The sequence below is a fragment of the Metopolophium dirhodum genome, chromosome 5 (genome assembly GCF_019925205.1).
Source record: "Metopolophium dirhodum isolate CAU chromosome 5, ASM1992520v1, whole genome shotgun sequence".
In the NCBI taxonomy this organism is placed as follows: Eukaryota; Metazoa; Arthropoda; class Insecta; order Hemiptera; family Aphididae; genus Metopolophium; species Metopolophium dirhodum.
The window spans coordinates 14,679,339-14,706,310 of NC_083564.1; the positions used below are offsets into that span (position 1 = coordinate 14,679,339).

The following is a 26,972-nucleotide window of genomic DNA, read 5'->3' on the forward strand; positions in this document are numbered from 1 at the left end:
CTGCGATATAAGAGCGCAGCATCACGACGCATATAATTGCGATCGAAACCTTTTTTTCGCGCCATTTCCGCCGCGCGTTCTTTGCCATTCGCACGGGCCGTTTGGTTGCTGAAAAACTATGTACCTATTTCAGTGTCGCGGATGCCCATCGATTGGCCATCGTGTGCCCGTGTTCGAAACACTGTTTCTCTGTTTACGACGTGTATTAAGCCCACCCGATGTTGTCCCTGTCCCACGCAAACGTACCGAGCACAACGACAATATTTTACGTTCTCGATAATCCATTTTACTCGGTTATATTTTGTAAAATTAGAGCGAATCGACACGATATACAATTTAAGGAGCTGTATATTACTATCCGGGGCATCTCGGAGGCTTTTTTTTTGCGTTGTTTTAAATTGAAAGCCAGTCAGGAGCATTTTAAAACTCACGAAAAAAAGTACAATTTTACAAAGCTTTCATAAATCGATTCGTAGGTAATTAAAAAAAACCAATAAAACCCACTGAGATGCCCTGGATAATAATCTTGCCTTTAGATTTTAATATAATGTGTCAGTTCAATCTAATTTTATGAACAACAGAGTAAAATGAATTATTGTCAGCGTGAAATTTGCCATATTGTATACGTTTTATAAGACGGAGACAACACGTGCGTGACTAATTTTAGACTACGAGTGAAGCGATGAAACTTCATATTAGATTTACAAAAATAAAATTCATTTCTTTTCGAGAGAAGAGGGAAGACTGTACCTATGTATAAAAAAAAGTAGAACACGGATGACGGTATACCTACCCTGGCGAATTCTCTTCGTGATTTCGTGGAAAATTGCGAATATTTACCTATAAACCGCTTATACATAATATAAAATACTAAGATATAGGTATAAGAGGTTTCTACGTCACACGTTACCATGGTAAAATATTTTACCGTTAAAACATAGGTAATGGTAATATTTTATAAATGGTGAGATTTCAAAATAACGATTTGCTCCTTTTAATAACATACTTATTTTGACTAATTTATTATTCAACTATACGAATAAGAAGATACAACTTATACATTATTACATAATGCGGAGATCCGGTCGTAGTATATTAGTGTTAGTGTTTTAGATGGAATGTATTATATATTATGTACAATGTACATAATATTATTATATAGACTTCGATCATAATGGACCAAAACTTTGGAGAATTTCATTAACTCTATGATGAAAGAGTATCAGTCTACGATAGGTACCAATCTATTTTAATCTCTTCACATCAACCCTTCAAGAATAGAACCTATTCAGTTTATTGATTCATAAAAATACGAGAGGAGATTGGGATTAAAATAACACAACGGTATTATTAATTAAAAGTGTCTAGACCTAATCTCAAGTGCAATATTATATGGTTCGGTAAGACCACGAGGACGTTTAAGATAGATATATAATCAATAATGTAACTGGCATATACATATTATATGGATTTTCGCCGTTCATAAATTATTTTATAAAACGTCTTAAACATTTTGAGTGTGCGGCTGATGCTAAATAATGTTTTATATTATGTGAAAATATTCCACCGATTTTATCGCACAACATTATAAATAGACCAATGTATAATATATATTATATACGTATTATAATTAAATATCTACGGATATTTACCTACCTTTAAGGACAAATTGCTATGGGTACAAGGATTTTGATTTCACGGATCATTAAATTATTCGATAACACGACAATAATAATAATTGTTACATTTGCAATCACTATTGTTTGCTGCGGTGAAACATAATAAATTTAAAATCGACTGCGCTAAAATTACACAACATTCTGACACATCAAACAGTAATAGGTATTTGGGTTTAAAGGTGCGGTTTAGTTTCTGCAGCCGTCTGTAGCAGTGACATAAACGTCATAATATTTGACACATCATAATAATATTGTAAATATTATACATTATTGTCGCCGTAAAAAACAGCCGTTCATTATTATTCAAGTACTCATTATAAATTGCGTCGATAGTATGAAAATAAAGGTAATGACTAATAATATATAATATAAACCGAGTGGAGATATGTAAAATTAATTTATTTTATTTTATGACAATTTATTGTCTTATCTTTATAAGGAAATATTATACTTAAGATAAGTTGATATAAAGTAGCAAACGCAATTTTTTTTTATGAGCGCTATACTATAGGAAGGAATTAAATTATTATATAATATACGATTGTATATTATAATGTATATGATAGAACATGATACCATAAAACATTATTACCTATTTAACATAATTACTGTAATATTACAGGTATTACATGCGTATGACACACGTCAAAACACAATAGTAGCGTACCTGCGTACTCGAGTTATAAGTTTTAGTTGTTAATTAAATGTTTCGATATAAAATTCGTTATGAAATTCTTATACCTAGGTTGAATGAAAAAAAACTACGAAACTCACTATATGCTGTTTTGCTGGCTATAAAATGTATAAAACTCATATTGTTATTTTCAAATTTAATTTTTTATAAAATTACTTATTTATATTATATAATATAATTTGTTACCAGAAACAACTATCAATAATGTAGAAGATAGAACTATTTTTTCTGCTCCAAAACCCGACGATGTTCACTAAAATTAAAAACAAATAAATAACAACACACACCGTTCCTACAGGTTAGTCGCATCGAATCCGATCGATTATAAGTATTTATAAATTATAATATTATAATGCGTATGATATTTTTGGAAAATCAAATCGAATGCCCGTAGTACATAATATATAGGTATGAATACCTATTTAATTATGCTAACCTAACCAATAACTTTAATAATTAATGCGTTGCGAAAATAAATTTTCGTCCATAAAATGCCACGTTTATGTGAAAAAAACAGCGTGAAACGCACTGAAGGACACCGTGCGAATTTGACAAAACGATTTATCATTTATGCGTATAAGGTACGGTGTGAAAACTTTAAAAATCTTTTGCGAACCGTTAAAATCGGAACGTTAAAGTTTAAATAAGGCCCAATACGTTTTCAACTCAAAAAACAGAAACCAAATAAATAAATAAGAGTAGACGATCGACAAGATAAATCGTAGGTCGTAACGTAGGTTGTAAATGTATTGGTACCTATCTATAATATGTTAATAAAAAAAAATTCACTCGAAAAGCAGTGTGTGTGTGTGTGTGTGTGTGTGTGTGTGTGTGTGTGTGTGTGTGTGTGTGTGTGTGTGTGTATGATGGTACAATAGTTATATGCCAATTTGTTTTTCTGATACGTTTGACTGGCCATGTATATTATAATGATGTACATAATAATATCATTATAATAAACATTAGATTATTGTAATCGTATCTATCGACGTATTTTTCGAAACAACAACATAATATATTGATGAATAATTCTAAATCGGGATTCCTACTTATCATAAAAACATTCTATACTCGTATTTTGTGCTTGATCAAAAAATAAATGATATCTGAATCAATACAATATAATATGATAATGATTTATATACGTATAATGCATATCATATTTAATGAAAAAAAAAATGTGTGTTGAAATATTATTATTCATTGGAGCATAATATTGAACGAATAAATTAATAATAGAGATAGGGTAGGTTACATACATAATATTATGTATTGGTTTGAAAATCCACATATCATATTGTTATATATTTTGAAATAAATTGGTTTCAAACTAAATTATTTCAATATTGGTATCCATCCAGAAAACGGAAGGTAATTTGTTTTTGAAAATTGTGTTCTGAAATAAGAGTACCTACTTATATTTTTAAAGTGGTCTGTATACAATGTATATATACATCATACTTGCACACAGTTGCACAGCTGAGCAAAATAACACGAATTAATATGATATGAAATTACAAGTCGTTTGGTTACTTATATGATGGCAATATAAAATATATAAGTACAGTATTTCAGTGAATTAAAGCTATGCTTGAGAATTCAATATACGTATCTATCAGTTGAATATAGGGGAAAAGTGTATTTACTACCTATATGTATTATGTTAGGGTACGTATACTATCTAAGTATAAAAGAGAATAAAAATTCACTTTAAAATCAGTTTATGATAATACCATTTTTGATGTGGTCTATACAAATAGGTATGTCAAACTAATGTATAATAAACATTTAATCGAAATTATCAAAACATTTAAAATCATTTTCATCAAAAAAAAACTAGATATTTGATCACTTCATGTGTTAGTATTTGTAATGCATTAGTATTCATCAAGGGATAAACTATCGAGATCTCTACATTTATATCTGTACAATTAATATTAAATAATAAATAGTATTATAATATTATAATATTATAATATTATTATAGTCTCATATATATTTATTTACCAATCTGCGTCCTTAAATTACATAACAATTAAATACGACATAAATTATTGGTGTGTTGTATAATTTTTGTTCTGCAATTTTGACATTTGATCTACTCACAAACGCGTGGGAGTCGTGATTAAAAATCGATACGGCTTTTATAATTCTATTATACTAATACCTCTAGGTCAAGTACTCATTAACACTTACAATAATGAATTATGATAATTTAAAATAAAATTCAAATGGTCCTGAATAAAATTAAACCGTTTGCGGCGCTATCTACACCGGCAGGCTATTAGTTTTACGCGCTAGCTGATAGGTAGGTATAGACCAAATCAAAAGTACCTACCAGATAATACGAAATGATAAAACAATAATTATAATATCATAAAAACAATAGTATAGTCATTATGAATTCAATGCAATGTGATAACACATCACCGTCGTCGTATATAATGTGTGAACAATAACAACAATAAATAAAACGATAATATTTTGATAACATTTTAACACCGCAACAATTAGTTGATACGTTACAGTCTTGTCTAGAAGTGCAACGATCGTCGACATAGCGCACTCGTAAATCATTATAGTTTTACCACCGACGATTGTTTTCCACATTGTAAGTATAAAAAAAAACTAATTTACCGTCCTCGCGTGAATTGCCCAATTAATGATCATGTTGGTCGGTGGTTTGAACCACGTGTTCCGGCGGTCGGCGAGCGGCTGTAGAAGAAGTATCGCAGTGGTCGGTAAGTATGATATATTGACATAATACGTAGTCAGTGGCATATATAGAGGGGATGGTTAGGGGTTCGACACCCCCCCCCCCGCCCGCCCTAGAAATAAAATCTGATATAAACCACTGTTCGTAGGTTACTGTTATTGTGACTAGCCGTTGACGTGTGCAGTTGGGGTTAAATTTAAATTTTCGACATGAATGGTTACTTTTGTTTTTCTATATTTCTAAGCACACCTACTAAAGCCTAATAAATAAAGAACTAATTTTTAGTTGACTTTTAAATCGAATTAAATTATTAAAATCATAATTTCTGATAGTTTAAACTATACTTAGTAGGTAATCAAAATAATTAAATCAATAGCTATTGAAGTTGTCTACTTGTTATTATTGTTTTTTTTTTAATTGATTGACTGAAAAACTTATCCAACTTGTCCTTAGCTTCGTTTATTGCCAAGGTATTTATTTAACATTATTATAATCCTATGTTATTTTAATCATTAATTTGTAACAATATCACTTCCTAAACTATAATGATACCTACGACCTACCTATTTATTAGTAATATGCTCTGTAACACTGCGTGTCTAAGGTCCACGCCTCCACTGCTCGTGTAAATAATAAAAAAATTGTCCGTGTCCCGTAAATCATAATATTGTAACCTACATTATAATAATTTGTAAAAAGGGGGACGAGGTGGCCGAGTGGTCTAACGCGACGGATTCGGCACAGCCGGTCCGAGTTCGATCCTCGACCACTGGGCGGCATTTTTCTCCGTGCAAGTCACGGTGTCCGGAGAACAAGTGCCGCCATCCCCCCACCCCGGGGCACGGCAGAAACCTACGGGTGCCCCATTAGAAATTCTGCCAAACACAACACACACGTGTACCAACCTACCCAATATAAAACCTACAGTGCCCTCCCCACACCCAATGGCCTGTGTTGCCGCGGGTTACCCAATAAAAAAAAAAAAAAAATTTGTAAAAAATAAATCCTGAGTCATGTGCTTCACGGAACGCGCTGTTACATCCGATACACATTTATAATTTATATAGTATTTATATTATTACTATATCTATACTACCTATATACATATTACATTTCTAGAATTCATCAGCACCCATCATAAATAACCCTATTGTAAAATGGAAAATGTTTAAAATACAAATTGTATACGCCAACCCCGCCAACCCTTATTGTACGACGATGCACTACATACTTCCCTTACAATTTGGTATTATTGATTTGACAATATTAATATCCCCAACGTCCATAAGTACCTAAGAGAGGCATATGAACATCTGTTTTTTTTTAAATTGGACACGAGATAACAATATTTTTCATACATTAAATTAGGAATAAATATTGAAGAATTGCTCCTCTCACTAGGAAAATATCTGCTGGTTACTATGCAAACGTCTTACTTAATATTACATTATTACGACACCTACATTATACAGCCTTTTTCTAACATTATCTTAAATCGTAAATCGCGATTTACCATAAATATAAATATATACCTATGAAACTATTATGTCACCGTGATTGCAGCGTACGGATAGGAAGAAATGCTCCGCATACAGGGTGCTTCTTTTATAGCATTTACTGGTTACAATTATCTTGAAAATATGTTTTAACAGAATGTACAAATTGACATTTTTTAATACAAATTTAATATTTTTTACTGTTTTTCAAGTTTATTACTTTTTTAATGACTACGTACATTTTTCATTTTATGTGGAATGGCACAATGTCAACCCGCGAAATATAGTCCACTAATCCGCTCATCTAAACTTTAAATAGGTACCCACTTAGGTACATAAGTTATGAGCTTATAAGCTAATTCGTTCAAAATTATAATTATATATATATATATATATATATATATATATTATTGACATTTTCAGTATGAAAAACATTGTATAACACATTGAGTATTTAGTATTAACTTTAACTATTAAGATTTGTGTCTTGAGAAAAGGAAACTAGTATATCCAGAGTTCTGACAATGAACCAATATGTTGCAAACGAGTAACGGCACACTGCATCTCAATCGTTGTTATTCATTTATTTTAGCCAAATCAATTACAATTACAGTGAATTACTTAATTACAATAAATTACATTAATAATAGCTGATACGTATCGGTATACAATCTGAATAAAATAATAATTATTATTATTATAATGCTACGATAAAAACATCTTAAAGAACCGCGGCCTTCCAAAACGAATACCGAAACCCCCCAAAGTTATATTCTCGATTTCTAGCCCATGAACAACGATTTCCAATCTCAAGGCCGGCTGGTTTCGTCGGTCACGGACCACGACTGCGACCGTGGCCGTAACCACGCACGATCGCAATTACGACATAAAAACGAGTTTCCACGTTAAGATCAAGACGTGTGTGCTACACTTTTATAACATCGAGTCGATTGCTGCAGCAATAGCATAATATCGTCATATACCGTGCACGATCACATTGACAATACACATCGGCGTCGCTAGACATGAAAATATGTGAAACCGGGTACGAGGGGTGCTAAAATTATTTAACTATTAGAGATCCGTATTTTCAGGTAGTAATCATTTGAAAAATATTATGAAAATGGATGCTTGAATAAAAATAGAGGTTTTATAACACCCACATGTACCCATTCCATCTAGTTCACCAATGTTAATGCCTATATTAAACATTTAAACGTATGGTAACTATAGCCTATAGGTCCTTAAGATACACATATTTGATTACTATATTTATAATGTATATATTATGTTACAATCAATATATCAGTAATATAATACTATAATAATACTATAATTGGATGTCTTTTAATCATAAATGTACCTATATGTATTTATTTATATATAACGGTATATACATAAATATACATATAGGTACTATATATACCTATTAAGTCAATCGTTAATTAAATTCCATTCGTTTAATCCTTGATTAATTTTTTTTTAACAATCCACATGGGTCACACATAGTGATTGTGCTACTTTCAATTTTTTTTAAATAATAATTAATTACTGAAAATGTTGTTCAAAATTCATCATACTATAGCCTTTTTATTGCACTCTACAACTGTAGGGGTTTAGACAACTATTCGCTTGTGTCAACTAAATCATTAAATTAATGAATATTTATCAGTTTATTTTTATTTAAAATCTTTATATACAGCCTGACAAAAAAAAAATTGATTGATTAGTTTTAAGCAAAGTTACTGATAGGTAATTTATATGCATAAACATGACATACCTAACATATTATTTTTCAAATAAATAAGAAAATGCAAGATTATTACAATGGGTACCTAGTAAGGTTCTAAAAATACCTATAAGACTGCTGACTGACTATTGCATCAGATGCAAAAGTACGTACCTAATGTTTGGTAACTTGACTATACGAGTAAGCTTTAACCTCTTATGATGCGTGTGTATAACAACCAGAAAAACGACGAATGGAAAGCAACTCTATACAATATCTACATAAAATCCAATATTATAACAATTTATTATCATTGTTCTTACGACCATAATAATATAATGTAGAATATAGATATTAATATACTATCCGGATGTAAAAGAAATAACTGACAAATGTAATTAAATAACTATATATTATAATAACTTTTGTTCTTATTGATAGGTATAATTAATTTTATGAATAAAATGTTGATACATAGATGATAGATTGTTAATTACATATTCTGTCGTTTATTTCTATTATACCAACCTGTACACACAGACGGTTTATCGGTTAATTATTTTTATGGAAGTTATACTTTCTTGCTTGCTACAATTATAAATTAGCCCATATACGTAGCGGCGAAATTATGTAATTATGTACTAAAATCTAGCAAACGTTTAATATCAGAATAAAGTGAAGCATGTTTAGGTAGGTAACGTGGGACGTGGATTGTTCGATATAATTGGAAGAACAGTGGCAAGGTTAAAAATTAAAATACACGCAAGTGGTCGGATAATCGACATATTTTGTCGGAACTGGTCGTAATTAAAAATGATCTATTAATATTTCATAGAAATGTATTAACACGCAACTATCAAAAATTAACAAATAGTTGCCATTTCACAATTAACCTGCAGTAGCTGCAATAAAAAAATTTTACATTTTACGGCAGAAACGTGACATTTATTATTAGATAATATAGCGATTAATAGCTTTTATTCAATTTTCAATATCCATTGATGGGTGCGAAGGCGTATGACAACACTTGGTCAATAAGGTTCTTTCACATTTTCCTACATCTTGTAGTTTAGTTTTTTTATTAAAAGTATAACAATTTCTTGGAACCACCGAACAAAAAAATGTTATCCAGTCAGTCGAATTACTATACTGATATTTGTAGGATATACCAGGAAGATCCTCGTCTTGCGCTGCTTGTAAGTCTCAAATTCCTACGAAGTTTCTATGCAGTATTTTAACAGAACTGTTATATATAGATGATAAAATTCATATAAAACATAGCGTAGATTTGTACACGTTTCATATTCTGCTCATTTAAACGTACCTGAACGTAATTTAAACGCAATATACCATTATAAACTCAGCATTACAATCATTCTGTAGCTCGCTGTACATTTAAAATAAATTTAAAATATAATATTTTGTATAATATGACGTGTAGAATTTAATGACCTGTGGCCTGACCGACAGTGCCCTCCGTACTAACTACTAATGGTCTCGCGTAAACGCAATCATTTAGTTTTTAACATTAAAAAATATTTATAGATAAACATACGTCATATTACGTTATGTACCCTGCAACATCACATATTTATTATATTATATTATATTATACGAATAACATAACGATTATCAAATATCATAAACACATGTACAACATTCGACGTACAACCGACCAAGTATATTATTGTACATAATATCCTATAGTATGTAAAAGTACCTACCTATATAATATTATAATATATAAACATTATTTCCGCAGACAAATTATTAAAGCAAATAGATTTTTTTTTGCAGACTTCTAAAGCAGGTTACCTGTCAAAAATAAATTATTACTATAACGCGATAACAATATAAAGAACAACAGTATAGCGTAACTGGGGAATATAATAATATGACCGTAAAAGAGGTGTAAAATATTACACACGCACTCACACCCTCCCACTACCGCCGACAAAACTACCACCCGGCACGTAGTCAAATACACACCACCCGTACGATTATGTTTCAGGGAAATTTATTTATTCAGTAGTCTTATAAAAATAAAATAAACCAACTAGTCAAAAAATAAGCGCACGTACAAAGGTTTTATAAATATTAAATACACCACCAATTCGACCCGCTTTACGGGATACGAAGTTATAAGTCCGTTAAGTATGCAAACCGATTTTATCCGATTTACTCGAAAAATGTGCCGATATTTTGCAAATAACTGTAAATGGTCTTTAGAATTTGCAAATCAATATATTATATTTTTTTTTAACAGTTTTTACAGTTTTTACAAGCTTTTTTTCCAGGATTGGTTTTGAGCTAATACATTTTAATGATTTATCTGAAAGTTCTAAAAACCAATTTGCAATTATATTCACAATCAATTTGGAAAATATTGACACAATTTTCAAATCGATCGGTCAAAGTCAGGGGCTAACTAATGGACATGAGGTTCCTGCCATTCCTACCCATAGGATCTTATAAGTACGCGACCGCAATGATTTCACGTGTCTCGTAGCCTTTTCAGAGCATTTATTCAATCTATGAATTGGGATAACATCTTTTTTTTTTTTATTTATTAACTTTCAGTCATAGACTATTATAGCTCAACAAAAACGGATAACATCATTATGTCATCATAATATACAACGTCATAATATTATTATATATTATTTTAAGTCAAAGTGCCTAATTGAAACTTTTAAATTGCAAAGTTTCTTTTGCTATAAATTATAAATATAATAATAATTGATTAAGTATTTAGGTGCCTATGATATTAATATAATATATGACACGCGTGACTTTTGGAGAAATGACGAGCCTCTCGACTCTCAAGTGGCACAACTTGAATTTTAGTAACCCTGTAATAATTACTCTACAAAGAACGACCCAAAATGATTGACACTACGCACGCCAACGGGTTATGCTAATAAATATTTTACATTGATTTTGTTTAACACGACGTGTATTTGTGTGTTTAGAAGAGAGCAAACGGTGGAAATCAAATGTCGGCTTCGTCGGTCTGGGAAACATGGGGATTCCGATGGCGAAAAACTTATTGAAAAACGTAAATACCTTAATTATTATTATTATTACCTATTGATTTTTGCATATTATAATATTTTAATATCCAAAATGGTTCTCACTAAAAAAAATACTATACGTTCCGTGTACCTACCTGCGCAGCTTACGTACACTGAGTAATATATTTTTTAGTATAATACCAGATTGTCCATTATATTATCCAACCGTCACGTATTATACTTATATAATATAATATATGTACTTACTCATTTCGTGATGACTCGACAGAGTGTATTTCTCCACACCGGTCTAGGCACTCGGGTCTAGTTATTTGTTTTTTTTTATCCACAGAACACTGTCACAACACTCCAACGTAATAATTAGAGCTGGAAAAAGTGCATATTTTCACTAAAAACACGTAAAATGTGCACTTTAAAGCGAACAAAAACTTCAAATACACGACCTGAAAAATATGCAATTAAAAACAATTTTATTAAAAAAGTATCATGTTTACACTCAATAATAAAAAATGTGTGATATCTGCAGTGTATTTTATCGACTAATGCACGAGATATTAAACAGGTGACAACAATAATAAAAGCTGTTAGCCACGATGTTTAAAAAAATTATACTGATTATTGTGCACGATTTTTTACCATTATAGATACGTAACAAATCATGATCTCAATTCCCGTCGCGATGACCAAAAACTTAATGCATAGTAATTAAAATACATGAAATAAAAAAAAACTCAGGGAACCCCAAAACAAAAATAATTCTCACATTTTCAGTTAACAAACATTGAATAATAATTATAGTCAAGTATTATAGAAACTAAAAAATATTGGTACATATAAATTGAATCCATGCATAGTATTATAATCTACCCGGATATATGTTATTTATAAAGCATAAATAATTATGGTTTTTTGTTGAACTGAAAATGTATGTTATTTTTTTGGTTTTTAAGTTATTTGATCATCTCTGCCAACAATGTTTGACAGACCTAGTTAAAATGACACGATTAACCCCGAATATTCCATAGAAGTATCAGAGGCGTATTTACGATTTTGGCACCCCTTTTTTTCTCAGTTTCCTATTACTCATTGTAACAAAATACTTTAAAGCCCCATCTAATTGACAATTTACTTTTTCTCTCCGTTAAAAATTTTTTTCCGGTTTCAGTTTTGAAGTTAATACCAGATCCAATTTTTTTCGGTTTCGGTTTTATAACGGTTTATACCGGTTTCAACCCCTGCAAAAAGTGATAACCCAAAATGAATATATTATTGCATTTATGTTTCCACTAATTTAGAGAACACTTTTATTTTACCATTACCACTCCATTTATTCCTAATAAAAAGGTCAACCTTTATAATCAAATAAAACAAATTATAATTTTAGATTTCAGCCTTTTTAATGACAATATAATAAAATAAATTATATACATATATTATATATAGAAATGTAAAAGATATTATAAGAAAGATACAGGTTATCACTTATCACTAATATAATTTCTCAACAAATTCAATAAAATAAAAAAATTAATTATTTTTTTTTTTGTTATAACCTCTAGCGACGGCGCCGCTTTGAGGACTCAGAATTTGACGCCTTCCCCCCCTAAATACGCCACTGAGAAGTATATAGAACGCCTCAGTGCCTCACCAGTCACCTCTTTGCCAGTTGGTCAATAAAAAACAACATGACAACGTTATGCAATACATTTTCGATTTTCGCCTATATATAGTTTATGCAATAAATTCGTATTTCAAGTCATACAAGAAAAATGTCGAAAACATTATCATAATGCTTCTGAATTTCTATCTTTAGCTCAAAAACTAACATTTTAAAAATAACATAATATTTTATTTATCGCAGCTATTTATATAGATATCGCATAAACTTACAATATTATGTCAACTAAAATTGGTAGCCCATAGGAACGTTGCTCCAGGAATATTTTACAATTTAACTTCTGCAGTACATTGTGCTCAAGATAAAAGGAAACACTCAATATCAAAATTTAAACCAATTTAAATTCAGTTTGCCACGCCGTTTTATTTGTATACGAAAGAGGCGATCATAATTCATAACAGTATACATGTTTTAAAGTAGTTTTTCTTATAATTTAAAGCATTCTATTAATTTTTCTTTGCGTAACTTCAATATTTATCTTTAATTTTCCAAACATCAAAATGTTTTCAGTGACCTTAAAAGACTAAATGTTACGAAAACAACAGTAAAACTTTAATAGATTTATATAGGTATAACTGTATAAGCTACATATTTCTAACAAAATATAACTATTTCTGATATCCATGGCTACATTATAGTACTACTATATTATAACTATATAATGTATATAAGTATAAGAAGAAGACACGGTAAAAACATGGTTTACAAAGCGCTTCTACAATAATAGTAGAATATAGATATTGTTATAGGTATCATGTTTCAGTTTTGACGTATTTAATGAACATAAATGAAATTGGTTTAATGAGCATGTTTTAGTATCAAGGATGCGATACACGATATAAAAAACTCTTAATCTTATGACAAAAAAAGTTGAAGTAATACATTTACACTTAAGTGTTTAATATGTATATATTGGTTTTACGATGTATTTTTCCATATTATCATTATTATCTTTTTAAACTTTATTTCCAAAAAAAAATTGATCATAAGTATGCCTGATATAATATTATAATATACAATTAATAACTAGCATATCTCTATATACTTTGGTATCAAACTATCCAGTTTCATATCAAAACACTTCACTATAATATTCACAGGTAATAACATTATATATATATTATTCAACTATTGGTAACATGGATTGCTGGACTCATATTTTTTCCAATAAAATATAAAACGTTTAATTTTTCGTTCGATGTATAATGTTAAATAAAATACGTCCTTCGGATATAAATATATATAATACGCAGTGCATCCCTAAGTCCCTTATATACCGACATAGTACATAGTAGAATCACAAATTATACATAATCTTGGATTTAACAACAGGCTGGCTAGGGGTTTTAAATTAGATCCGTCATTTAAATTACTATGTATTGTACTTAAGTTCTACCTATATTAGGATATGGTGTGGTTGTTTGCCTTATATTTATCATAATTGTTAATTTACTTTAATATTCTGTTATGAGTATTATATTAATCATTGCTATTATATAATTTGTAAAAATTTTAATAAGGGTTTCTAACCCATTTATTATTATAAAATAAAAATAAAATAATATAGGAAAAAAATAGAGAATGTATATTTATATATTATATATATTATGAAGATATTATGCATATTGCAGATATAAAATTCATGATGTTCGGGATCGATTACAATTGTTTTTAACTATTTAACACGTACGAAAAGCCTTCATAGATATAGTCATATAGAATAAGTAAACGAAGTCACGGACGATTTGCAATTATAATTCGACGGATAATGGAATACAAAGGTCGCGGGATAAATGTTTAATATTTTTTTTATACGCGAACAGTATAATAATTGTAATGGCATTAGATTCACTGTATAATACAATAGTGACGGGAAAAACTACCGAAATCAACGACGGCAGAGCGATTTGCTGCAGACTAAAAAGTTTCAAACAAATTAAAAAAAGAAAAAATAGCTTAATAAATAATTGACTGTTGACGACAGCCTTGCAGACCGTTTCTATCAATTATATAACTACGTATACTGCACTGCGTCACCACTTTGTAATACACCTATGTATAGGAAAGCTTGAAGAGGCGACAACAGATGGCCTCATTAGCCCTTCCACCCACACCAATATTTGTCGTCAAAATAATATTATAATTTAAAATTATCCACGTCAAAATTGAATATTCTACCATTGATGTAATATAAAATACTTCCAAATTACTTACATTTAAATACAAAATAATCAATTACAACGTGGGCCACAAGGGGTGTGGGAAGTCACGGATTGCGCTGATGCACCGACGTTCTACAAAACAATACAATAATGTTGTACTGGTTATACTTTTGTTACACCGTAATATATAAACTTACGAGCGAATCGGGTGATCCCTTAATGTTTCGTTCCACTGATACTCATCAAAAGTAGAAGGGATTACAGTATTACACTGCATATAAGTAAAATTATCATATACATATATAAGGGTCAAGGACCAAATGATACCCGCTATCTCTGTTTATTGTTCAAACGAGAACTCGTCGCTCTGTACTTAAGACATAATAATATTATTAGCATAGTATAATCTGACTTATCTAAGTATCGTAAAACTTATCAATTATTATAAGTACCAGTGGCGTATATAGGGGGTGGGCCTAGTGGGTTGCAGCCCCCCTTCCCGAAATTACAGTATTTTTAAATAGAGCAACAATATATTTTATTAGGTACTATTATAAGTTATAATATTTCATAGCCTGTTGAAAAATAACAAATGCGAATATATTTATAGAAACTGTTAAACATATAGTAGACAGTAGCCTTTAAGTAATAGATCACTTGCTAGTTTCTATCTATTATAGTCCACCCCAAAAAATATTTCTATATACGCGCCACTGATAAGTACCAATAGTTATTACATATATTATTATTTAGATTATAAGTGTAGTTATTACATGTTATTGTTATCTAGATAAGGTATAAGTAATTATTTAAAATAATCATTAACACGACAATATTATAATTTATAATTTACATTAATTTACGATTTAATCAAACTAATATACTATTGAGTGTTATAATAACTTAAATTACATTCTAGTGGCAATTGGTATCTAAAAATGATCTACGGTAATACGAATGTATAAAAACATTTAAAATCTAAAATAATTTATAGTTTCATTCCTAAGTACTATGTAAAATACATCGTATAAAACTATAAACCATCTCGCATATAAACGGTGTTCGAATTATCCGTAAATCCCATTAAAATATCCAAGAGAGAAGTATCTCTCAATACGCCGTTAATTCGTCAAGCGAATAAATAAATTAAATCACGTGATACATACGCATATACATGTCACCGTAATATCGAGTATCGAACACTATCCCATAAAGACATCTATACATGGTACCACCACCACCACCACCACCACTACCACCACCTTCATATAGAAACAGCACTTACCTACAGCAGTACTACGAGTAATTTAAGTGAATTAATATACATATTAATAGATTCATAGAACGTTAACACTAAATAACACATACATATCAAACATAGAATATTATCACACATGTGTAGTAGTGGATTTATCTTACCCACACTTTATAGTTTATACTCAATAGAGTGATAAAAATAAAACAGTACTAAAAAACTTTAAATGACAACAGGACTGGTAAACACATATTATGCACACCCATAATCCTTCATTTCATATTAAGTATAAATGTTATACTAATTTACTACACCGTATAACACGTGTAACGTAGTAGCAGGGATCGTTGAACCATTTTTCTTCTAGACAATTGAAAACAATTGCTTGCGAGTCGCGTTCGCAGCATACCTTCACGTCTTCCGACGAGCCACTAACTTCCCTGCGCACACTGTGTTTTACGTATTTCCCCCCTATATTTCTTGCATATTATCATTTCAGTATCTCGTAATAAGACTCCTTACTTTAATTTTGTATTTTTATTCTACATTGAAAATCCTAAAAAAATATAAAATCACTATACCTACAGTAAAAAAAAACCAGTAAAAATATAATATACAGAGTAGAAAATAAGAACAAAATAATTCAACATTTTCAAAACCACATTAGCCGATCGAATAATTTACTGTAACAAGTAAAACCACCATCTGAAGATCATCTGCATAATGAGATAGTAATAAAATAGCTGATTTGCGGATAAAATTGCAAGTTAACAAGTTTTGTAGTTTGAACAAAAAAATATTTTTTATGAAATTTAAAAAAAAAATGTTGCTGGACTATACAGTACCAAGCTTTTTAATCTTAAAAAATAATTATTCTCATTCGATTTTCCATCGCCACTCGTAACTTAAATTTTTACGTCAAACACATCCGTATGAAAAATTACTATTAATGATATTCGCGATTAAGTAAAAATCTTGTTAGCACTTTATAAAGTAACTTTTTTAAGTAAAAATTTTTAATTTGTATTTAAAAAACCTTCGTTTTAATCAATATGCACTATAGTATTAGTGTTAAATACTCTAAAAACACTAAAATGCTCTAAAATATTAAAAATAGAAACTATTCTTATTCTGATTCAAAAATACATGAGACGTTATAAGACTAGCATCGCGTAAGCTTTGGAAAACAATGCGCAAAAATAGCAAAGTGCATCGTAATCTCAGCCATATACCTATTTCACTATGGTAAGATGAGAATGCACTCAGGTACCTATATTATGTTCCTGGGAAACTATCGAAGTTTCGTCGAATGTCAAATTGAGATTCCTGCGTTAACGGTACTGAGCTAAACAAGATACTTTGCGTTGTCATCATATATATATTTTGTCTATATAATAATACGACGAGGAATAATCGGTAACGAAAGGGCAGATAAACAAGCAAAACTAGCTATCAGCTCACCGGACTCAACATTTCATCATACTCTGATATAAGAAAACAAATACAACAAGACACCACCCTACTTTGGCAAAATATGTGGAACACCCAAAACAACAAATTAACCCAAGTCAAACAAACGGTCAAAAGATGGAGAAGAAATCCTAATATTAGTACCACAAATGAAAAAAAAACTAAATCGGGCCAGAATCAGCCACACAAGACTGATTCATGAATATTTAATGAATAAAGATGACCCACCAATTGAAGAATGTAGAATGTACAAAAAACAAAGAGAGGATCTTAATATAAGTCACCAAATTGGAGCAAGCCTAGGCCCAAATCCAGACAACGAAACCGACACCATTGAATTCTTCAAAACAACTAAATTACTTAAGCTACTTTAGCCAACATTTGCAATGTACAAAATACCAAATTAACCAATTCAAAACTGTTCTTCTTGTATCTTTTTTTTTTCTTTGCTCTGTTCCCCATTATAAATGGAATGTAGTTATATTTATAATGTTATGCTACAATGACCATAGTGGTCGAAGCAGAAATTGTGCAATTTCAAGACCAATAAAAAAAAAAATAATAATAATACGACGATAATAACATTTTGAATAATTCTATAATATATTCCGTGAACGTCTTTACAGGGTTACGGGGTAGTGGGTAACGATGTGTCTGCCGAGCGGATGGACTTGTTGCGGGGCCTGGATGGAGCCGAGACTGCGGACACGCTGCAGCAAGTGGCCGCGTCCTCGGATGCCGTGATCACCATGTTGCCAGAGAGCCAGCACGTGCTTTCGGCGTACGCGGCATTGCTCGAGTGAGGATTGACTTTGATATATTTTAAACTAGGTATACTCAGGACTCAGGATGAGTTTAATAGTGTAGGGATATATCAATAATTACTGGACCGCGGATTCCGATGTGCCGACAGTTTAAGAAGAAAAATATTAGGTTCAAATGATAATTGCTAAAAATGCCAAAAAATTAATTATAAAGTACAAACAAAAATACCGAATAACTCTCTGCTGTATATAGAATGTTTCAAATAAATATCACCATTGTGTAGGTCACTGTAATGGATGTATGTCAAATGATTAATAATTGTTGCATACGAAAAACGATACAGATATGGCGGTGAGGGTGTATCAGCCATTATTTCTTATATTTTATTTATATATAACTACCTATAAGTTATTTATTTTTCTATTAGAAGTACGCGGAATATTAAACTAATTTTTGGCAAAAACATCATATATATTATTAACTATCATAATATTTTTATTGTTGATATAGTAACATAAGTTACTTAAAAGTCCATACCTCGTACCGTAGAATGGAGTGAACATCGAAAATTAGTCTGATTATTTTTAACATGAAATATTGTACATATATAGTTATTTATTCATAATAATATCATAATAGTGAATCGTTTCAAGTCCCCATACGATAAATATTTTATTGTTACAATAAAATGACTAAAATCGTTTTATAAATATCCAGTTACATCAAAATTTAATTTTCAAACGCTCATAAGAATATGTAATATGGCTTTACGTAATATAATTTTTTTTAAATTCTTGTTAAGAAAATATATGAAAATTCTAGTATTACATTTTTAAGCTTTTTGAACTAAATTCATAATGTTATCAACATAAATAAAAGTCAAATATTTCAAAATTAATACCAACTGAATCATTTTTTCATAAAAAGTGCCCTCAGACACAAAAAAAAACAAATATCTTTGTAAATAAATATATTCATCGATCCACTCAGAATCTTATACAAAATAAAAGTTTAATTTTTATATTAATTAGTAGATATACTGTAAATAATAAAATAACTTTTTATAAAATATTTATTTTCCACTAGGTATATAAAACAGTGAAAAAAATCCTTAAAGTTACAATAATTATTATACTCTAAAAAAACCCATGGGTTGTGCAGAGGTGTAGAGATGTATAGATGTATGTGGGTTGTGCAACGGGTTCACGGGTTGTGCCATCAGGTATAGGGTTGTGCCAGCAGGTTGTGGTTCAGGAAATCTCTTTTTTATCCTACTCATTACTATGGGTACCAATTATATAGCCGATGTAAATATCATAAAGTAATTTAAAATGATATTATTAATAATCAATATTAAGTGTAGGTAATACGACGTGTGAGAGGCGTACAGAAAGTATAATTTGCATTGCGTCATAAGTTAAAAAGTTATATCTACGATTTTTGGAATAAAAATTGTTTTATTAAAATATTACACATCATAAATAATTTTTCTACATTACTATTTACAAGTTTACCACCAAACAAGTTTCTACGCTTTCCTTGGAAAAAAAAGAATAAATGTGGCCCAATAACACTTACATTTTGATTGTACATCATAACTATAGCTATGAACAGTACCTCATTGAAGACCAAAGTAACTTAAATAAGTTTAATAAGAGGGATGCCAGTGTCACGGGATATTTATACCTCTAAATTATTTAGACACATTATAAATGGGTTAGATACATAAGCTTTTTCTGTTTAATTTTAAAAAAAATGAAAACTTTTTGATAAAAATATAATTTTAGAAAGGCAATCATCCATGCTATAATATTTAATAGGTACACCATACACCAAATAAAAGAAAAAAAATTTAAATCAAATAAATTTAAGAAGATTGCACTTGAACATTTTGGTATTTTTTTTATAATTTGCACTTTTATTAGATAGATAATTACAATCTGTAAAATTATTAGTAATATGTTATGGTACAATAAGTAATACACATTAACAGTTAATAGTAAAAAGTGGTGCAAATGCCAAATACATACAGGGGTTAACTTACGAGTTTACAAAAAAAAATTATAAACCCACCTATATATAATGATATTGTGTAGGTATTTACTCGTTTTTTTGTATACTGATTAAACAAATTGTACTATTACAATTAATATTTCGTTTTTTACGTTCTTTTTATTTATATTAGGTCCTCGAAACCGGAACAGTTATTTGTGGACTGTAGTACAATCAGTCCAGAGAGCTCTAAAAAAGTTTCAGACATGGCCGAGCAGAAGGGTTGTAAATTTCTAGGAGCTCCTGTGTCAGGAGGTATTTATATTTATCAATTATATTATGGCAATTATGAATACGAGAAGCTGGGATGTATTATAGTTCAAACCCGTTTACAAAAATGTGTACATCATATAGTTATTTATGTTCTTATGGCAAAATATTGATCCTCCGCCAATAACCAGGCGGCACTGTTTACCCCACCGACGGGTTACGATCGTATTATTAAGTTCTCACTTTTAAATGTTGATACATATCAATAGCCAATGGGTTTTCTAGAATTATAGTAGATACTAAATAACTAAATAGAGAAGTATTTGTGCACGTATTTCAACATAAAACCCTGCACTGCGACGGAAATAAGGGAGGAGGTTTTTGAGTGGCCGTCAGGGATTGCACTTAGGTACTTAAAGATAAAGTAAGCAATATTTGTCAGCGATACCTAATAATGCATTGTTATCACCGTCATTCGTGATCGTAATTTTTGCGCAGGAGTGGTGGGTGCAGAGAACGGCACTCTGACTTTCATGGTGGGCGGAGACGAGAGCACTCTGACGGCGGCCGAACACCTACTCGGCTCCATGGGGTCCCGGTGGGTGTACTGCGGACCGGCCGGTTCGGGGCTGGTCGCCAAGATATGCAACAACATGATACTCGGCATGACCATGGCGGCGGTGGCCGAGGCGATGAACCTGGGCATTAAGTACGTCACTATCGTTTTCATACGTGATTTATTTTTAGATTATTAATTATAACAAGACTGATAGTCCGGTATACTCTGGTATATACCTGCATGGTGCAGTACTTAAATACCTGCATAATATTATATCCTTGCTTACCGCATGGCACAATGTCATGTCTAGAGGCGCAAAAACAATTGATGATCCATATTCCATAGTATTCTAGTTGGTACAGGGGATTATAATTTAATATTTATCTAGGTCAATAGGTAATAACTAATAGTGTAATACATTTACTGTGAATAAGGGTCGGAGTGGATGATAAATTTATGGCTTCGTATTTTGTCGTAATATGTGTTTTAGATCATTTCGCTGTTTCTCGATGAGTATTATAATATAGGAAGGCACCATTTATATAATATTATTATACCCTCTCGTAAAAGCGATTATAGACGGAGTTACTATTAGGTATAGCCGTATAGGTATTATAATAATTAATAGATTATTACATAATACAGCGAACTCTATAGCGTAATGCGTAGGTATATTATGCATTTATGTGGAATTTAGCTGTAATGGTACAAAATGTGAAAATATAATATAATTATTATAATTTACTAAATTATTATTATTATTAGATAGGTAAATAAAAAGTAATTTTATACTTATTGTAGCGACTGAATAAAATAACACTGATGCATGATGTGTCACTATTGATGAGTCACAAGTGAATATAGTTTAGAAAAGAAAAATGTAATTCCACACAAGGTTTATTGAAATTCAATTCGATAGGTATCTTATGGTATCTTAATTATGGATATAATATATTATTATATTATGTACATACTGAGGCGGTGTTCATACAAATCTAGATATAAATCGGTATATATTTGGCATACGTACACACTTAAGTTCATATTGATATAATATATTCTAAAGAGGAATAATTTTATTGCATACAGTGATTTTTTTTTTATATATTATTATTACTGCTCTAGAAAATAACGTTTTATTCAAGAATTATTTCAACGTTCTAGTTGAAATTTACATACAAGTTACATTTATAGGTCTATGCCCTTATAGTAGAAATAGGAGTAAGTAGGATATACCTGCAGTATTATCATATTACATCATACAGTTTTTCATATTTCACAAACATAGGTCTCAGTGTCTGAACGAGATAATGATAGGTAGGTATAATATATTGACCTTTTTACGATGAAAAAAATCACTCCATATTGAACTAACTAATTGTATAAGTATACTGTGCAGTGTAGCACTTAAATTCAGTGGCATATTTTCAATTTTTTTGTGGGGGGGGGGGGGGGGTGGATCTAAAAAATAAGTAAGTGTATAATATTATAAAAATTCATACGAGTATAGAATTCGGGAATAATTGTTGCACAAAAATGATCGAAATATGAAGTCTGAAATATATAATGCTGCAGCTAATACTTTTATAATAATACTTTCGAAAAATGCATAAAACATATTACAATTTTGGAAATAAAAACTCAAAAATATAAGTAGATACATAAACATTAATACAAATAATTTATACACGGACTTACTAATTCGAATATAATATATTGATTCATATGGACATTATTGCATGTTTTAGGCATTTTGAAACTATTGTGAAATAAAACATCTTAATTTTTAAAAATTCTGGAACATCTACTAGGTGAAGGAATAAGTAATAACGAATAACGTGATATGCCAACACCGTGATAAACGAACAAGTAGGTATCTACTGATTTTCATTTCTTCGTTCAGTCTAGAATCTTGATATCAATTAGCTATTACCAAAGTGTTAACACAAAGACTCATAAAATCTTACGCTCCTACCTACCATACCCGAAAATAGGGGAGGAGGGGCCAAGCATCCTCCTTATTCAATATTATAATAGTAGGGCTTCAAGCTACAGCCTACCCAAAGTTCAAACGCTATTGCTATAGCGCCTATGTTACCTACCCAAACATAATTTATTTTAAGAAATATTCTTGAATATCATCCAAATATGATTTTCCCCGAAAATTTTACCTATACAAAAATATAAAATATGCACAAATATGGTAAAAATTGCTCAAATATGCACTTTTCCTGTAATATTATGAGAATTCAAACTTTGTATTTAATTTTGTAGTTTCATAAAACAAATTTATAACTTATCTAGGATAATCTATGATCCCTAAAAAAATTTGTAAATTAAGAATTCCAAAACTTTACATAGAGTTATGAAAGTTATGAATTAATAATAATTATACTATTCCTTCTTGAGACCCGTAAGCCTCCCGTAAATACGACACGTCTTAAAGTTTAGACGTGCAGAGTAGTGTGCCAAGACTTCAACTATACCCTAAGGCCCTACTTTTCCACTCCACTTATTCAAACTTTAAACGACTGATTTATAAGGAAATAAATTGGTTCATTAATCAATACATAATATTATTATTATGCACTTACGCAGTTTTCAGAAAAATATTCTGATTTAGTGTATGAAATTAAAAATGTAGGTTGCTCTACCAACAACATAAAAATTAAGCCATTTTATAGTTCAATAATACTTTCACATAACTTTGGTTTATCAATCATTACCCATTTAATTGGGTAACAAGTAATAACTAATAAATTCATAATGTGAATGATGACAGTTGATAGATGCCGATATGATATGACAATCGTATATTTCTGGTAAAACATATTTTCCAACCTACTATTGTGTCAAAAAAAATATTAAGCCCCCCCCCCCTGAATGTAACAAACCACACTAGATGTCAAAATAAATTGTGTATTTTAATATACCTATATATACTTGGTGCCTCTGCTAGAATAAGGTAGGTGTACTGAGTAGCCACTATAGTTAGTAGGTGGAAGCGTTTAAAAATGTATGTTTACGCTAATGGATAAGAAAAAAATGTTAAGCCCCCCCCCCCACGGATGTGACCAAATATCTGCCTATGGAGGGAGCAATTGTCTCAGTCTTGGGGGAAACGTCCAAATACCGAAAATGAGGTGCCTAGGTACTAGTACTTCAATAGTTCAATCAGACAATATTGTGATAAACTTATTTCAAAACAGGTACAATAAGGCAGAGTCAGGTTAGGATACGTACCTAACTACTAAACACTATAAAAAAAACCTAACAATATCTGGGTAACAAGGTCAACACTGAATATTTACTAATTTTTTTTTAGGTAGATACCACACTACCAATCATCTTGAACGCACTTAAACGTTGTTGTTTGGTGTACCTATAAGACACGTCATAATTTACGGCATTTTTTTTATTTTACAACTCGTTTTAACATGAATAACCAATTATGTCCACGTCCCTGTCGGCAGGACCATATTTACCATAAGGCAGGATACTGTCTATGGCCTTCGTTATTAGAGGGCCTCAGATTTTTATGAACATTTTTTATCTTTTTTAGAGTACTACCTACTTTCATTGTATAAAATAAATATAAGAAACATATAATATTTGAAAAAAATTAAATAATTAATCCTTATCAGTGTAAAATGTAAATGAAAATAAATTAAAGTCTATTTTTAATAAGAAAGAATTGATAACTTAGGTTTACTATCAATAGAAAACGATCTTACATCTTCTTTAAACTTCGATGACATAATAAATGAATTTGTTTAAAAAAAAAAAAGAAAAGTAATTTTATAAAATAGCTTATTAATTATTTCTATTATAAATATAAAAATAAGTTTATTACAGTTAATAAATAATATAAAAAAAAAATGTTTAATTTTGTTTTCAATATCAATAATAAATATATATTTATTAATTAATAAATAATAGGTACAAGAAATCTGTAGCCTGTAGAGATAAAAATGAATAACATTATAATTATGTTTGTGAAAATGTATAAGTTAATATTAAATTGATATAAATTATTATTTTGTTATATACAACTCGTTTGAGGAGAAGGGGGGTTATAAACGCTACTGTTGCCAAGGGGCCACGTTTTTTATTTTGCCTAAGGCCACAAAATGCCTAAATCAGACCCTGCCTGTCGAGGGTCAATTTGTCCAATAACTATAAGACGGTAGGACCCAGGCAGAAATCCCTGCCCTCCTGCTATAGCGTCGTATGTTATTATAATAATTATATTTTGACGATTTCATCAATACCAATCATATAATTAAAAACCCACTTACCGGACAGTTTTCTTCCAGGCTTGGCATGGAACCTAAGGTTCTAGCGTCCGTCATCAACACGAGCACAGGACGGTGTTGGGCATCCGAAATCAACAATCCCGTGCCCGGGGCCATCGAGAAGCAGATTCCCAGCAACAACAATTATCTGGTACGAATCGTCGTGGCCGCGTGACTTATCTTTCGGATTCTTCGCGAAAACCTCGTTTCTAAATTTGGTCTTTAGATATTTTTCATCGGACTAAAAACACCAATCTTATCGAAATTGTTCACTCTGCAGACCAAATACATAATATTATTTTTCCCACACGCGATCATATTTTTTTTATATTCACCTACGCTTGGATCCACGCCTGAATATTGGCTAATATGCTGATGGCTATAATTCAACAGTTAGGTTTATTTTTAATATTTTTATACGTAGTATAATTTTTATGATGTAAATAGTTTGGGGCCAGGGAGTCCACCCACCAAAAAATATAGGGGTAACAGCCTTTAGTGTGCGCCACTGCCTATAGGTAGGTAGTATAATTTTTTAAATTAAAAAAAATGATACATGTAGTACCTACCTATATTAGAGGTACATTTCACCAGTAAGATACAGCTAGATAAGTAACCTACCCTCTAATTTAGTGGCGTATTTGAGAGGGAAAACAGTAAAGTCCGTGCCTCGTGATATAAAAATATACAGCAGCATAACTTTCTTAAATGTCATATCGAGAAATGAAATATGTATTAAACGTGAAACATTTGTTATGATCAACTATAACGCTAACTATAGTCTATTTAAGTTATTAATTTGACTATAAAATATAAATATACATATCTGTACAGAATGGTTTCAAAGCCGATTTGCTGCTGAAAGACATGAGATTGGGCGAGTCGCTGGCGAAGGAGACACACACGCAGACTCCCTTAACGCGCCTAACCGTGGACGTTTACGCACGTATATCACAAATGGGATGGGGTGACAAGGATTTTTCGATTGCCTACAAATACTTCAAGGAACAGCAGTCATGATCCATTCCTGACTATCCATTCCTATGACTTCAAAGTTTAGAGTACAAAAATATAAGATTACATAATAATGTATCACATATATTATATTGTAACAATACGTAAATACACGTAAAGTTGATTTATTTTTTTTTGTTTAATATATTATATATATATTATT

General features: G+C 30.5%; 1 protein-coding gene and 1 long non-coding RNA gene across 2 annotated transcripts in view; one reads left to right on the forward strand and one right to left on the reverse strand.

Moving 5' to 3' along the window:
- LOC132944296 (uncharacterized) overlaps window positions 1-15,831 on the reverse strand; it is a 37,215-nt gene extending 21,384 nt beyond the window's left edge. Inside the window, exons 1-2 of the long non-coding RNA XR_009664440.1 lie at window positions 15,242-15,831; window positions 11,596-11,792 (exon numbers count right to left, since the gene is read on the reverse strand). This is a non-coding gene — a long non-coding RNA (uncharacterized LOC132944296). The remainder of the gene's footprint in view (window positions 1-11,595; window positions 11,793-15,241) is intronic.
- LOC132944295 (3-hydroxyisobutyrate dehydrogenase, mitochondrial) lies at window positions 4,865-26,937 on the forward strand. The gene is made up of 7 exons (XM_061013568.1): window positions 4,865-5,114; window positions 11,287-11,372; window positions 18,541-18,713; window positions 20,865-20,986; window positions 21,440-21,650; window positions 25,817-25,946; window positions 26,630-26,937. The coding sequence occupies exons 1-7, from the start codon at window positions 5,036-5,038 to the stop codon at window positions 26,813-26,815; spliced, it is 987 nt and encodes a 328-aa protein (XP_060869551.1). The 5' UTR covers window positions 4,865-5,035; the 3' UTR covers window positions 26,816-26,937.
- Window positions 26,938-26,972: the final 35 nt, after the last annotated feature.